Raw genomic sequence first — 16,912 nt, 5'->3', positions numbered from 1 at the left:
ACTCTTCAGCTGTCCTGATAAATAAATCCATACACACAAAGAATCCTTTATACATACACTGGAAAAGTAAAAAATACAAATTAAATCATCAGTGGGACAAAGTGCGTAGAGTGATAGATTTTCAAATTCCAGATCACCAATGTTTAGGAATCAGTTTCTATATGTTTCTTGTAGGATTCTCACTTTTTTGCAGAAGAGTCTCATTAACAATCATGTTAGATGATGGCAAAGTAAAGTGACAATTTCTGTCAGACGTGGAACATTTTCCGCCAAAAGATGTTCCAAAGGTAATTTTCTTTGTGGTAAAATCTTCTGCTACAAATTAAACAAAAAGAAAGCAATAGTGCTTCTCTATACACTTCCGTGACAAGCAGCACACACTGGTCAGTCCTTTATCTCAGGTATTAAAGCTGAATGTCACAGGTTGTCATCCATTTACCCATCATACCATTTCTCCTAGTCAAAAGTCAATTCTTACTAATCAAGTATGATAATTGAATATATATACACTGTGGCATTCTTCTGTCCTACAATTGTCGTTTCAGATATCCACAACATCATTACAAGAACAAATGAAATCACTTTTGCCATTCATGTGTATTTTTCTTTAGATATCTAGAATGAACACTGGTTATCTCTAATGTAATTCTTACCAGTGAAATTGCAGTTGTACATATCATAATGAAAAGTCAGAATGTATTTTGGAGAGTCAAAATTACATTATGTATGCTGAAATGATTTTCATTTGGGACACCTGAAATCAAAATGATGACTAGAAACAAGTGGATTGCAGATATCTGAAATGGGAGTGTTCAGTGTTTCACTATGGGAATCTCCTTGGGGTGACCAGCTATGGAAGCTCCAATGACATAATGTCGAGTTTCATCTAGTAAGAATGACATCACAGGTATCCACAACAATGTTTATTAGATATCTAAAGTTGAAATCCCAATACACATGAATAGCAAGCGTGAATGTCATTAGTACTAGTAATAATTACTTTGTGGATATTTGAAATGACAATTGTAGATTTGGATAACAGAGGCATCTTTCTTTCAATTTCCAGGGTAGAGGCACTTCAACCAGAACCCCGTGGTTCAGTTACTCCTTTCCTTTTCCGTTCGTTACAATAATCCCACAAAAATGATGCCAGAGAAATACAGCAGGCAGTGAAAAGCGTGCCAACCAGCCCCGCTCTCCCCTGTCCACTCAGACACGCCCCTCCAGCCGCACGTCACGCCGTCCTGACGTCACCGCGGAGCCACGCCGCAGTCCAAACAACTTCTCCGGAGGAACTCTTCGACATAAGAGCACAGCGCGGCCAGGCCACCATCAAAGAGCTGAGATTGAACGAAGCAGACAAAAGGACAAGCCGAAAACAGGACGGGGAATTAGCCGAACGACTTCACTTAACTTTAGAGTAAATATAATTGAGCTGCTTTTACCAGTATACAGATTTATTTCCCCATACAACTGTCGTCGCTATCTGGACGTTAAGATGAGGAATCTGCGGTTGTTGTTCCTCGTTGGGCTGGCGACTGGCTTTATCTCTGACAAAGTAAGTGACCTTTCATTTCAGATACTGAGAAACCGTACAGGTTAACGTTATATAAACCCACAATGCTATTTGGTTCGATAATGTTTACTTTGTTGTTGTTTTTTATATCCCGAGGAAATGAACCGTTGAGTTACGTTAAGTTTATAAAATGCGAAAGTTGAGTTGGTTCTGTTTGTGTCATCCTCCATTAAGACCAGAGGCTGTATTCAGACTATGATTCAGACTATAACGTTTCAAATAACATTAAACTGTGCATTATGTTTATTTCCATAACATCTGGACAACAATCTTAAATAGGTCCGCGCTTCAAATGATCAACATTAAATTAAGCATGATAAGCATTTTTTTTTTTTAAATAAACAGAACATAATTTGATTTACAGTAGAGATATGTTCGTTTACAGACACAGACTGTGTATTCAAGTTCAGGCTCCAGTTGGTGTCAAGTTCACACAAGGCCAAACTTCACTCACTGACATTTAAACCTCCAGACCTGACCTGAATGGCCCACCCACACAGGGCCTGTGTCAAGTTTTAAAACGTTTTAAAGTTCAGTTAGTTTATTCACAAAACAGAATACAAGTAGGGTCATAAGACATGAAGATAATATATGAAATGGGACACCTTGGTAAGCTATCTGAGGCTTGTGTAAAGGGGCCCAGACACTAAGCAGCTAGTCAACACATATTTTAAATACTAACACATTGCCTAGAAAAGGTGCATGTATTACTGTACCATTTATAGGCTAACTACCGTAACTATAGCTACTAAATTGCCCCAACTAGACATTTATTCCATCAGTCTAAGAGGTAAAATAGGTAAGATATAATACATAGAGACATGTGGCAAGTGAAAATGAGCAGTCAATAAAGCAGACACAGACATTTTAATAGTGTCATCAACCCTGTTCCATATCTGTGGACCTCTGCAAATCACACTAAAGCTTGTACATTTAAGTTTTTTAAAGTTTTAAAACTTTTCCTCATCTTATGTGTATGTGAGGGAGAGTAAATTGGAATAAGGTCTGTCATTGAACATCTGTACAACATCATACAGGAGTTGTGAAAAAGCATTTGTGCATTCAGTGAGCTTCAGAAGACTGTAGTTGTCATTATTTGAAAGACTGGATAAAAATGCAAAGAATGATGGAATCCTGCCTGACCTGACAAGTCTGACTCGTCCCAAAGTAGAAACATCTCCCCCTGTTTTTCCCTTCTCTCTCTCTCTCTCTCTCTCTCTCTCTCTCTCTCTCTCTCTCTCTCTCTCTCTCTCTCTCTCTCTCTCTCTCTCTCTCTCTCTCTCTCTCTCTCTCTCTCTCTCTCTCTCTCTTTGTGTGTATGTGTGTGTTGCGAAGCTGGAAAACACCTGGAAATTACAGGCTAAAGAAGCCAGAGCTCTGTGCATTGTCTAAAGTGTAAAAATATCTTCCTGGTTGCATGATTTATTATTCATTGCAAAAAAAAAAGTCCCAAACGAGAGCCAGGGAACTTTGCCACCTTTCCCAGATGAAATGCATGATATTTATGATTTATGGACTGTATGTGGTGAAAGGGAGCGAGCTGAAACCTGACACTGTCCTGCTGGATGTGTGTGGCCTCCTGTAAACTTTAGCTAAATACTGACAGTTGTGGAGACAGAGAGGGAATCAATACAGTTTAATGTAATTGTTTCTCATCACAAGTTTTAATCTGAGAACGTGTTTTGTAATCAGGCGTGATTACTGAAAAACAAAGTTTTTAAAGATTAAACTCTTACTTTAATCACCTTGTATGTATGTCATACTTTTGGATTCCCTCTTACTTCACTGACTATAGTCCTAAATCGCTGGGTGTGATGGGTTATGCCATGTATTTAAACTCTGAGTTGAATACTGGTTAGTCAGTCAGTGACGTCGCTCTTATCTGAAAGATGAATGTTGAAACTGGATGTGAATTAGTGAGCCGGTGGTTGTGTCATTTTATGGATGGATGACTCATGGTGATTCCCGCTGGGCCAGTCCAGACAGGCATATAACGCAAACGCAGTCAAAGTAGGAAAGAGGAAGCTGTGACGTGTGCTCTCATTATTAATCATTAATGGCTATTTTCACAGTGCTTCTGAAACACACAGATGACAGAAAGAAGAATTATTGTAATGATGATATCCTGGAATGTATAAGGTCAGGACATCCCTAGCTGTGGAGAACTGTCATACAGTGTTGTCTGCCTGATGTTTCATGTGCTCTCAGTTCATCAGTATTTGTCACAACATATTATTTACAATATGATGGCAAGACTGTACACATCCTGTCTTGCAGCATCTGATTTGCTGTCGGACTTTTTTAAAAGCTGTATTCACCAATGAACTCCGGATAATGTCAGGAGATTTTTTTCCAGAGTTTTTTTCCCCACATGAATCCCACAACAGGAGGTTGTTTGTCTCAGACGCATACTCTGATTTAGGCGAGGGGTGGCACTGGTGTAAAGTACCCAGATTACACCGAGTTGATTCATAATTTGGTGATTTTGGCGTTGGCCCTTACCGGCAAAAAGTTCCTGACTCCCGGCTTCTCTCCAGTTAGACGTTTTTGTTGGCGTCTTTGTGTAAAAAAAACCCTCTTCATCCCCCTCGGTTGTTTGTTTTCTTCTGGTTTCGCACGCAGCGTGTTAGAAACGTCAACACACCCACTCTCTCGCTGTGAATTCTTCACTTAATGAGCTTCTCTATTCACACACGCGCTCAAACGCACACAACACAGACTTTGTACTAGAGGGCTGACAGGGTAAAGCCTGTTTGATGTTCTCACATACAGCTTCTCTGGTTAAAGTCTAGGTAATTTCAGCTTTGCAGTGCATGTGTGAAATACAGCCTAAACTGGGAGAGTGGGCTGGAAAAATAGGGTCGACAATTATTGAAAAATAGAAAAGATAGACATAATTAACCACATCCATTGAAATAAATAGAGATAAGATTACATCATTTGCATCAAAGTTATTTGTTATTGCTGCTTTGGCACATTTTCAGTCATACAATAAAGGTTTTCGCCTGTCCGTGTGCTCCATTATACTTTGGATCTTATCTCCTGAAACAAGATTGCCCTGTTTTTAGAGCACCAGGTATGCCGCTCTTCCTGAAACCGTTGAACTCTCCCTTCATACTGTACACATCCCGTCGGTCTGACAGCACCTTATTTGCTGTCAGACTGTTTCTGCGGCATTTTTGTGACTTGTTGGTTGTATGTCGGATATGGACAACTCGACTTGAAAAGCATTAAGAGTAAAATCAGATTTAACAAAGTTTTCTTTCAGTAATGTATTTACCCCAAATTGGCTCCAAATTCTTTTATTACCAAATATTTTGCCTTTTGTGGAGCCTATTGCTGTTGTGAGTGAATCGGACACATTTGACAGTGAGGGGGTCTTGCCTTCGTCAAACACACACACCCTCAAACCCAGCACTGTGTTGCTGCTGTATAAAGTGATAACAGGTCTGCTGTGTACTTTTGGCTGTTTCACAACCTTCCTTTGACCTTGCCGCTCTCCCGTTATCATTCATTTCCAGCTCATCATGGAAATATTTTACTGTAATAGCTGTTAATCCAATGGACACACAACAATCTGGATTTGTAGATTATAATATTTCATAATGCACTCAAACCTCCCTTATTGCATGTAGTGTTTTATCACTGCGACCTGGCTGTTTCCAGAAAACTGTCTTCACTTGGACAAATCAACGGGACACCAGATGGTTATATACTATGCGCCTGTGTGTGTGTTTAACCCATAAGAACCCGGACCCATTTCTCCTTAAAGGAAAAATATGGGGGATATAACACAGACCAAGTGGACCACAAAGAACACATTTCTGAAGTTTTTTTTCAAATACTACCCCTAATGTCAAAGATCTGTGATGTGACAAATATGTCACAGTGGGCGTTTATGGTAAATATATTCCTTAATTGAAAATTAATCAACATGACAGTTTTTCTACTTAGTAACATGCATTTGCATTTTTATTTGCATTTCCACAACATGGAAACATTCTGTTTAACAACAAATCATTTTGAAGACTGTTTTTCGTCACAAAATGTGCATTCTGAATAGAACCGCATAACATATCTCATAAAGGCAATCACATAACATTGCCTCATTGGAGCACCTCTCAACAAGCTACTGTATCCGTAGAAACCTGAACAACAGACTTATGTACTTGGGAACACAAACATAGTGCAACAGACCAAAACATGCTGAAGGGAAACAAAACCTTTGTATTATCAGCACCATGTTTGAACCATGTTTCTCAGTTCTTACATATGTTAGGCATCTTCTGCAGTTTAGCCTTATGGTAAGATTTGAAACAATTTCAATCAGTAACTCGAGCATGTCAGGTGTTATGAACTTTCTGAAATACTCCAGGAGAGAAAGAGGATTGTCTGGAGCGATGACACTTGGTCCTTTGAATGTGCACTCAGGGACATCAAAAGATTTCTTTCTCCAAGAAAACTGTTTTTTTCCATCAACAGTTGTGTTTGGTTGTGGCACTTCATCTACATCACTTGATTCACTAGAGTCTGAATCGCCACACTCATCCCTCTCTATTTCTTTTTTGTTGGGAGTGTAATCAGGGTCCTCATCCGAGGTATCGTCGTCACAGCCTTCAAATTCACTGTCATCTCCCATGATGATCTCAAGTGCATTCTCAACAGTGTAGTGCTTATTATCAGTCATACTACAAATCAATTAAAAAATTAGCCTTCTACATTCAAATGGGACCAGCATAGGACAGTGAATTGTGTTTGTTTTATTTACTGATATGCAAAAATAGTTTTGTAATATATTTGATCAATAACATAATAATTTATCATTATTTTTTAATTATATATGTTCAACTGTACTTTGAATTGCACAAAATAACATATATTAATTCAAAATAATTTAAACAGTGTAGCTAAATTGAGCGGCTTATTAGCATTCTTGTTATTGTGACAAATATGTCACATCAAAATTTCCAAGAATATTTTAAGGATAACACCCGATGTGACGTATATGTCACAGCGATATTTTCGTAACTTGTTCTACATTAATTTGTTCATGAAATATGGTCAAACTAAGTTAAATGTAATACAGGACACCTTATTAACGCATAACAATTGTTCAATTGGTTTTAACTCACCTTTAGTTACAAAAAAAATGATTTTTAAAATGAGCTAGGTCCTTCACTTGCATGCCCATGTCAAAATGCAATTTTTGGGAAGTCACTTCCTGTCACAGTCACATGACTGTCACATTACCAGCACACCAGGACGTTGAGAATATGTCACTTAGGGACTTAATGAGTAAAAGTCAACAAAAAAGCTGTATAAGGAAGATTTTAGGACATTCAAAGTGTGTGTTACAAGGGTGTCACCATGGGTCACCATGGGTTAAGTGTGTGTGCACACATGTATATTTTCCAGATGTGTTACCTCTGACTGACTGAGTCAAGTCTTCCAGTAAACCCCACTGAATTTTTTTTGCTTTCATGTTTCATCTTGTATGTTTCATTGGCTGTACGTGTGTTTTATTTTGAACCCAGTTAGTTAATCAACAGAAAATTATTCTGTTGTCTTATTCTACTATCAGGAGTACATAGAATATATAAACCATGCCGTAATAATTGTTGTTGTAATTGTTAGTAAGAAGGGTTTGCAGTTAATATGGGTCCCCTCACAATACACTCACAGCTTACCCCAACCATAGCGCTCTTTATGGAGAACAATATTATATATTTTGCTGCCTATTGAAGAGTTACAGCAATTGTTTCACCTGTAAGGTCTTTATGGCGGTATATGAAAAAGAGAACAGTGATGATGATGGTTTAAATCGTACAGCCTAGCCCTTAATCACTGTGCATGTGAGTGCTTTTGTACATGACACGACAAGTACATGCACACTGTGGAGGTGGTGTGTTTGGCAATCCTTTGCTGCTGATGTTGTTGTTGTTGTTTCTGTTGCTGCGGCAGCCTTAAAAGGGAATCCTGCTCATTTCAGGGTGTACATAGTGTGTCTCCTTCACTGGAACAGTCCACTCAGTGTAGAGCTGCTCTGTCAAAGCTATGAGAGACCACTGATGTCCGCTCTGAAAGTAAATATAAGACAGCTCTAAGCTTCACACACTCTTTGGTCATCCAACTTCATTTTAAGTAAATTTTAAGTTTAAAGAGCAAGTTTGATTTCTGCAGCCACAGTTTTGCGTGTCTGTGTGTTTTCGTTTTGACAAGCACAGCATCTGCTTTTGTAATTCCCGGTCGAAGACAGCAAGAATGTGAGAGCCCTCTTCTGCTCTTTCAGTCAGCCCTGGCATTGTGAGACTCTGCTGCCTTTTGAAAACTGATGTTAATGATTTTCTGTTTGGCCTGTTGCACCACGATGTGAACACAACATCTGGTTTTCTCTCATAATGGGTTTCTCCTGTTACATCTCAGTCAGCATGAATAAAAAGATCAGATAAGTCAGGAGTCACAATGGAAATTGTTCTACTACAGTAGTTTAGAAAATGTTGTCCAAGCAGAATGAAGTGCCTGGTATTATTAGGTGTACTGCTAAATGAAAGGCTAGTTTTGTCATGAGAAGACTCATGCTGTGGAATTAATTTATATTTATTTCACACAAAAAAGGAACCTCCTCCTATCATGTCAAGAGCACCTGTTTTACGAGACATATACAGGTGTGTGTGTGTGTGTGTGTGTGTGTGTGTGTGTGTGTGTGTGTGTGTGTGTGTGTGTGTGTGTGTGTGTGTGTGTGTGTGTGTGTGTGTGTGTGTGTGTGTGTGTGTGTGTGTGTGTGTGTGTGTGTGTGTGTGTGTGTGTGTGTGTGTGTGTGTGTGTGTGTGTGTGTGTGTGTGTGTGTGTGTGTGTGTGTGTGTGTGTGTGTGTGTGTGTGTGTGTGTGTGTGTGTGTGTGTGTGTGTGTGTGTGTGTGTGTGTGTGTGTGTAGTAACTGTAGTGGGTTTATTAGACATTACTCTGTTGCCGAGGATTTTCTAGAGATTCTCTATGGGGTTTAGATCTGGACTCTGGCATATCCTCCTTCAAATTGAACTAACCTCTTTAGACACTTTGGGTTGTGCTCTAATTTTGATCTCCAGTGTATATATATTTTTTATTTTTATATATATATATATATAAAATAAAGAAGTAACTACCGTAACATTGTCACTGGCCTCCATGCGGCTTTCTACTGTTTACCAACCCTGTTTCCGGCGCATTTGTGATGTCAAACATTCATTTCAATGCTAATTTTGATGGGAAGAGGGTGTGCTTTAGATGAGCTTTAGATTTTATCACACTCCTTTTTATGTTGCGTTTGGGTTAGTGGGAGGTTTTCCTACGCTACAGTCTTATATATGAAGCTCTTTTTCCGTGTGTTTGTCCTCTTCTCTGTTCTTTGTGTTGCCTTTGAAGCTGATATGTGCTGACTGTCAGCCTCTGTGAAACAAACACATTACTGCCACAGCACATGAAACAAAACCAAAAAAACTCCTTCTCCTGTACATGCTACAGTACAGTATGGATGCAATTCCCATTATAGTGTAAACTCACAGGCACCAGTGAACACATATTTGGCCACCATAGCTCACTGGCTGTGAGAGGTTTTGTTTCACTCCTAAACTGCAGACATTCACGTGTTTTCATTTAGTGGAAGGAATTCTGACAGTGAATAAAGGAGATTTATGTGTCTCCTCTGTTTTTCTGTCTCCTGCTTGAGTAATAATATGTGTTATTTTGTCTCTCTTTTCAGCTTTTTGTCTCCTCCCAGACACCCTCTTTCACGACAGATGACATGTACCTAGAGGGCCGAACGTCAGGGGACCTCCCTATAGATGATGAAGACGGTGACGACATCGACTCTGGCTCTGGATCCGGAGACTATGGTAAGGAGAGCCCTGTCTTTGTTTTGTCATTGTTTTGCTTTGTTATATTTATGAATGGAAATCATTTTGGTCCAAACATTTCATTAAATGCACCCTCATTTCTGTTTGGTAAACTTTATACAAATTAATCTTGTTGACTTCCTGTTTGTCTTTTCAAAAATATAACTTCAACAGTGCGGGGCCTTGTTTCCCAAAAGCATCTAGACCTACAACAGGACTGAGATCGTCCTAAACTTAAAATATCTGGATTTCTATCTTCAGATTTCCCTACAGGCAGTTAGTTTCACAAAAGTCTTCCAAAATCTACTCTAGCCATTAATTGAAATGTCAGACAAATGAGCCATATTTGAACTGTAGACACAGACACAAAAACACTCAGTCACAGTGCGCCAGATGTTTGTCCTGAGGTGATGTGGAGTTAACCAGGTGAAATTATATTGGCAGTGCACAGATGTAAGATACTCCCTGCATTCTTTATCAATGACTCACCTTTATGACCACAGTGAATAATGTCCTAGAACATTCAGTGTGTGTGTGTGTGTGTGTGTGATCACAACAGAAAATGAAATGCGGTGTGATGAATTCCATTGAATTATAAAACTAACTGTTTAACTGGTTTATTAACATCTTGAGGGCACATTCTTACATTGCATCACTATTCGATTAAACCCACGAAAGGTCAACTTTTCATATGCTGAGCAAAACTACTTTGTTTTCAGATGATATGTACAGACATTGTCCATCAGTAGTGGTGCTAAGTTGAAAGTAAACTCACCCTAAGTGTTAAAGAACTTGTGGTTATTGTTTCCTCTATCTCAGCTTTTAGCGACATAGCAGATAAAGAGGATATACTCTGGACGTTCCTCAACATCTCTCAGACCACAGTCTCCAAAAAAATGGTTCCAACTCAACCACGGCCGACAGCAGACTCTTCTCACAACCCATCGACCACAGCAGCAGACACCCAGGACACAGAGATGACACCAGACAGTTTACCTGATGGGGACAACAGTGATGAGGAGGTAGAATATTGATTTCCTTTTTATACAAGTCCTTCATGACCTGGGTCCCAAACCACAACAAACCACTAGTAATATACTAGTCAAGACATTTCTTTGGACATTGTTAATGATCTAAATCCAGTTGCACTGTTAATTTCCGACACCTGTATGACCTAAAGCCCTCCCAATAATACATCCATTAAGTCAGTTCAGACTAAAGATTAAAAATGAGACGAACCCATTTTAGAACGCTGAAGGTAAAAGTTGCAGCAGTGTGAAACGCCCCGTCTCAGCTCAACTTAAGCCAGCTGATGGGATCGCCTGCTACTTGGCTTGTCAAGTTCCCAGTGGGTGTTTTTTTTAACATAAGGCACCTGTTTCAACTGCCAATCAGCTCGTAGCGATTATCATTTGGTGAAAATAGCAGAGTTTTGTACAGAGGCTGAATGAGCGTGCTAGAGAGTGAATGAAGAGAGGGAGCGGCGCTAGTGAGAAACAGTAAATCAAAGAAATGAAACACTTTTTTTGCCATTTCATCACTTCTAGAAATGCAAGTGTAGCGTGTATCTCAATATCACTATCACCCAATTCATATTTTAAGTCATTTCAAATTATATCCAGGAGTAGTACAGAGAGTTATTGCTATGGAAATTATACACCGTCTTGTCTAGACGCATTGAAACTGGCAGGTTTCACAACGTTTTAGACCAGCGTAAACTAAGTAGTTGCATGTGTAAGATATGGTATGATGTGAGATGACTGTATCGTTAGTTCTGTAACAAGTAATGATAAATGTATAAAAGTTAACTTCATCGTCTATATGGTGGTATGGTATGGTATTCAAAGCTCTTTTAACCCTACTTGTGCAGTGCATTTAGCTAACCCATATAATCCTCCAGGTGGCAGGCCCAACAGCTGATAGGTTCACAAAGAACACCAGCCCCAGCTCCACCAGCAGGCCTTCCAGTGAAACTACTGCAACCAAATTCGGCATAGACATCACTGTATCCAAAGATATCAACGAGGACAACAGTCTGGATAGATGGGATGTCTCAACACCCAAAAACAACGTAGACAAAGTCGATATTCTGCCCAACAATGGCCGAGGCAGCAGAATATATGAGATGGACTCTCCTGAAGAGGTGACCTCTGAGAACATGTGGGAGAAGACGGAGGTGCTGGCAGGTAAGGACAGATGTCGACCAGACTTTACTGCATCTTTATTGTCCCTTCATGGATCTTTTAGAATATTAAGAAGATATAAATCAATACACTATAAATATATTGAAACATTTGCAGCAAGTGTGGGACAAATGTGGAAAATTTCAGTCTTTTATTTCATGCCCTCTCCAGCGGTGATAGCGTGCGGAGTGGTTGGATTCATCTGCGCTGTCTTCCTCCTCCTCCTCCTCGCCTACCGCATGAAGAAGAAGGACGAAGGAAGCTACGACCTGGGAGACACCAAAGTTTCAACAACAGCCTATCACAAAGCGCCTACCAAGGAGTTCTATGCCTAAACTGACCAATGGGGACTTTAAATGGAGTCTCTCCGCCCAATCAGGACTAATAATGGATCTAAAAACAACTGAAGATGATTCTTCTTGATGAAGTCAAGCACCTCTGTTCTTCTTCAGTGCTCCCACAAATTTTCTTTCACCTCTCTTGATTCCTGCTCTGCTACCCTTTCACCTCTCACTGTGTGATGTTCAATGTTTGCGAAGAAGAGGGAACAAATGAGACTTAAAAAACATTTCTATCATTCCATTCTGGGAAAGGAGTTAGATAATACAGGAATATTTCTAGAGTATCACTATGGATCACAACTATTCTGAAAGTAAAGTACTTCAAAGTACCAATGTGCCTTTAGACCCACCTTACCTGGGCTGGACCTGGTCCTGCAGTACAGACAGATCGATTGTCACATTTAGCAGAGCGACAGCCTGAACTGTCCCAGCTCTGCTTAACAAAATTGAGGAAGTTGACAGAAACGTATGAATAGTCTGAACACATTCTGAATGCAGTTAATTGAAACGGTACCATATATGGGATTAGTATTCCAAAAATGTAACCCCTTTTTAATTTCCCTTTTTTTATTTTATTTTCATTAAAGGTCAAAATTGCTCTGTTATTTTTTGTTACATTTCATTTTCTGTAGGCTTTACTTGCTGAATTGAAGATTTTTTTTTTTTTGTTGTGATGAAAGAATGTTTTTTTTTTTCATATTCTGTCCAGTATTGCTATGAGAGATTTTGTTACTCTGCAGGTACATATTTTAGTTGTTTTCTCACAGATATTTGACACTTATAGAGCTGACCAAATATACATGTACTTTATTTGTGTTTTGGAACATTATTTTTAGTAGTTTTGTCAATGTGTTTTGATGTTTAGAGATTATATTTCCGTAGGCCATTTTTAAAAAGAGATTTTCAGTCTTTTCATTGTATTCATACAGTGTATGTAGGCCCTCAACCTTTGCATCCAACACTAGTAAGATTTTCAGGACAATTTAATTTCATGACTGAGCGCAAAAAGCATGTGGAACAGGATTGCTTAGGTAGAGCCAAGGCTAATGACTATAATTTAGAAACTGTAGATGTGACCAACGTTTTCTGAAGCGGCCTGAGTACATCCCTTTCTGATTGTCAACGGTAAACAGTAGCAGGTTTGAACTTAATGGCAATGTAACGGCTATCAGTTATTTATTCACTTACTGATTGGTTACAATGTAAGATAGTGTTAGCAGCGTTTAAACACGTTTCCTAATTTTCAGTCTTCGCCTCAGCCAGTAAAGGGTTATTTTGCCAGGGATTGCGAGGCAGTTAACTGCAACGCTAACAGGTTTTCATAGCACAATGTTTCTTGTATTCACCCTGTTAAATGTAAAATATTCAGGATTCACCCTATGTATAATCTGGGGTGAATCTAAGCCAGCTATCTACTGCTCATACAGCATGTGCCAAAGAACAATAGTTTTCACATCTGCCTCTTATTAAAATGGGGGAAGTTGTCTTGGAGCAGCTCTGATCCCTGTGGCCTTACAATTTTTGTGAAAAGGTCAAATATGTTTTTTTAAAAAACAACTTTGGTCATCAAAGCGACTGCGACAAGTGGTCAATATATAGAGAGAAGACCTGCCCCCTATCCACACAGTCTCACTAAAATGACATAGCTTTTTTATTTCTGATGCTCTGACTTTATTGACTTTGAGTTTAATGTCATGTTGAGTTGTATAGGCATTTCCTTATAGGATTGTAATGGCAAAATTAGAAGCAGCAGATTCTGCGTCTGTTAACTGTGCCCCTCAATGTAACATCAGTGAAAGTGGGGGAGTGAGGCTACATTTATTTTTTTGTCTTTTAGTCAAGGCTACTTGATAGTGTTACATGATAAAATTACCTTTGCCTTCATAGAAAAGAAGCATTAGGGAACCTACTCGTAGCTAGCAATCCAACGGGTGATGGCACACAATAACCTTCCTTTTCAAGGACCTCTGTAAGTTTATACAGTATGTTGATACTATAATTTATACGTATTTATACTTGCTTAGACTATAATCCAGGTCAATACAGTATGTCAGGTATAAATTGGGATTGTACAATATTTACTCATGATGGAAGTGAGTGTGCCTTCTTGCTTTTGTTTTTAAATATTTATGTTCGTAGTGTATTTGACAAGCCATGGTTCAATTCATTTTTCAATTTCATTATCCGTTTTCTTGCTTTTATAGAATCATTTTGTCATATGAATGCATTTAATGATTTAATAAAGTAGAATAAGTTCCTTGTAAATATATTGTCGCTTTAATTTCCGTTTTAATCGAAGTTGAATTTGAATTGACTGAAGCCTTGATTTTGACAAACACCTACACAATGGTGAAAACCAACCAAAAGTCAGCTCACAGATAAAGTCTTGACATAAGCACCCAAGATGGCCAATAGGGAACTGTGTTGCTGAAATGGTGTATCTTGTGAGGTTCACTACTGCATAAAGGATGTGACTGCAATTCTAAACTGTCTCTTTGTCTTTTATTGGGCTTGGGGATTGGTCAGAATATAAGAGCATACATTCCTTCACTCTCTTCACACACATCCTGACAGATGTATTCACTCAACGGCATGTGTGCAAATGTGCAACCACCTCCCCGATCCTCTTACTTTCTGCCCTTTGATTGACCTGATTCCACAAAATCTGAACTTTTTGGCCTCTGAGGCAATAGTTTCAAGTTTCCACACAGTATTTTTTGGAACATCTGTGTTTTATTCATTGTATAGAAAAAAAAGTCAAAGTCAAAACCAAGATTAAATATTCTAGCCATTTTGCAGAGAAGCATGGTGTCAATAGATAAAAGCTCTGACTGGACACATTTTTTGCAGTGAGCTATTGGTTATGACACATGTTAAATGTACCTTTTGAAAGGTCAGCTGCAGGTAACAGCACTCAGTTGCAGCTTTAACTCCACTTGTTTGCACAGTAGCACAGAAAAATATCCCTTCCCAGCCTCAAGAAACATCCTGTTAGGTGCCAAAAAAGTTTTCAAACCACCATGTGTTAAACCAAGCCAGCAGCATGTGAATGGAGCCAAATGGCCAGATGTTTTCCAAAACCTGATGATACAGAGAAGAAAACACAAATGGCAGACGGAACAGTGAGAGACAGAAAGACACGGAATGTCATATATCATTATGTAAAATGCAAATGGGTGAAAGTACACAGAACTCCAGTACATACGTTCACAATTGAAGCAATACACAGTGGAGATCAAAATTAGAGAGAAAATAATTAATACTTGATTTATTCTGAAATATTGTTGTATTTTAGTGCTCATAATTTGATAGAATATCAGTCGTGGCATTACCACTGCTGTACTAGCATGTTTTGTTTATTTTTTTTTTATAAATAACCAAACCTTTGTGAAAAAAGCAGTGAGCAAAATGAAAGAACACTTTCAGATCCCTCTCAGTTATTGGTGTTAATCTTACACCTGGTGACAATTTACTTAATTGTTGGACACACCCTATTTATCTGCAGCTCTCCTGGTTACTTTGCAAGATGGCGAACCGCTCTAAGGTGACTGAAACCCTGTGACAGCAGGTTGTCCAGATGAAGGCCAAAGGGATGACCCTCTCAGCCATCAGAGAAAGGTTGGGCGTTCTAAGTCTGTGATTTCAAGAATCTTGAACTTTATAAGGACACAGATTCATTTAAGTGCCTCAAAAAGGCCATCCACGTAAACGAGTGCACGAGAAGGATGGAGGACAGGATTATGCAAAGACTCAGTAGGGAATCGGTTCAACCCTGCTGCTGGAGTTGCTGCAGTTCAGTGCAAGGGATGTTTTCTGCAGCAGGAGTTGGGCCTCTTGTTCAGCTACAGGGCATACCTTCACTGCAATTGTCTCCCATTCAGCTGCAATTTCCATACAAGACAATGTCACTCTGCAAAACAGGTTACACAGTTCCTTGACACTTAGAATATAAAATGACCAGCCCAGAGACCAGTTCTAAACCCCATAGAGAATCTCTGGAAAAGACTTGGCAACAAAGTAATGGCTAAGAAACCCCCTAGTTACCGAAGTCATTCAAAGCAAGGGCCTCTACACTTCCTATTGACTGTTTTCGATCACTGCTTTTTTTCACAAAAATGAAGGTTTTTGTTGAAGTGCCTTGGTTATTTAAAAAAAAAAAACATGCTGGTAAAGTAGATGTATAGCCACAGCTGATATCCTATCAAATTCTGAACAACAAAAAAGAACAGTATACCAGAATAAATCAAGAATGAATACGTTCTTCTCTAATTTTGAGTCCCACTGTATATTTAAAGGTTTCACTTTCATATACTTGGATTTGTGTATAGACCAGGGGTCTGCAACCCACGGCTCTTGGGCCGTATGCGGCTCTTTAGCCCCTTTTAAGTGGCTCCCTGTAGCTTTGCCAAAAAATTATATAAACAACGTGTAAATAACGTCTTTTTTGGACAGTGGACAAGGGAACACCTGTTATCTTAGAGTTCCAAGTTTTTTTTTCAAAAATATTATGTGTAACTCAAATATGCCTCACATCCTAGGTCTACAGCCCAGCGCCTTTTCCTTCAGGTTGCTAATCTTGGGTTAGTGACCCGCACTGGTATGCTAGCCGCGGATAAATCCCCCCAAAAACTTTGTAGGAAAATAGTAAAATAGTGTTGCGTGGACATATTCATTTGCTTTGCTTACCTGTATGCTTGATATGTGGTGAGAAATTAACAAACAACATTTTTTAGGACAGGTAATAATAGGAATGAATTGTCAACAGTAACTTTATAAAAACCTTTATAAGCTGTGACATCAAATATGTTTTGCGGCTGCAGACACATTTTATTTGGTGGAAGAGGGGTCAAAATGGCTCTTTTGATAGTAAAGGTTGCAGACCCCTGGTATAGACGATCATGCGGTCAATTAAATTAAACTATGCGCATGCGCGGTTATTTCG

At 39.0% G+C, this 16,912-nt stretch overlaps 1 protein-coding gene across 1 annotated transcript; it reads left to right on the top strand.

The window, feature by feature from the left end:
• Window positions 1-1,301: 1,301 nt before the first annotated feature.
• LOC310950470 (uncharacterized protein) lies at window positions 1,302-14,425 on the top strand. Its single transcript, XM_083918302.1, has 5 exons — window positions 1,302-1,558; window positions 9,314-9,446; window positions 10,266-10,468; window positions 11,347-11,632; window positions 11,801-14,425. The coding sequence occupies exons 1-5, from the start codon at window positions 1,499-1,501 to the stop codon at window positions 11,962-11,964; spliced, it is 846 nt and encodes a 281-aa protein (XP_083774428.1). The 5' UTR covers window positions 1,302-1,498; the 3' UTR covers window positions 11,965-14,425.
• Window positions 14,426-16,912: the final 2,487 nt, after the last annotated feature.

This window comes from Echiichthys vipera, assembly GCF_963691815.1.
Source record: "Echiichthys vipera genome assembly, chromosome: 8".
NCBI classification, from domain to species: domain Eukaryota; kingdom Metazoa; phylum Chordata; class Actinopteri; order Perciformes; family Trachinidae; genus Echiichthys; species Echiichthys vipera.
The sequence above is the reverse complement of the archived record's forward strand: the minus strand, read 5'-3'. Positions and strand labels throughout refer to the sequence as shown.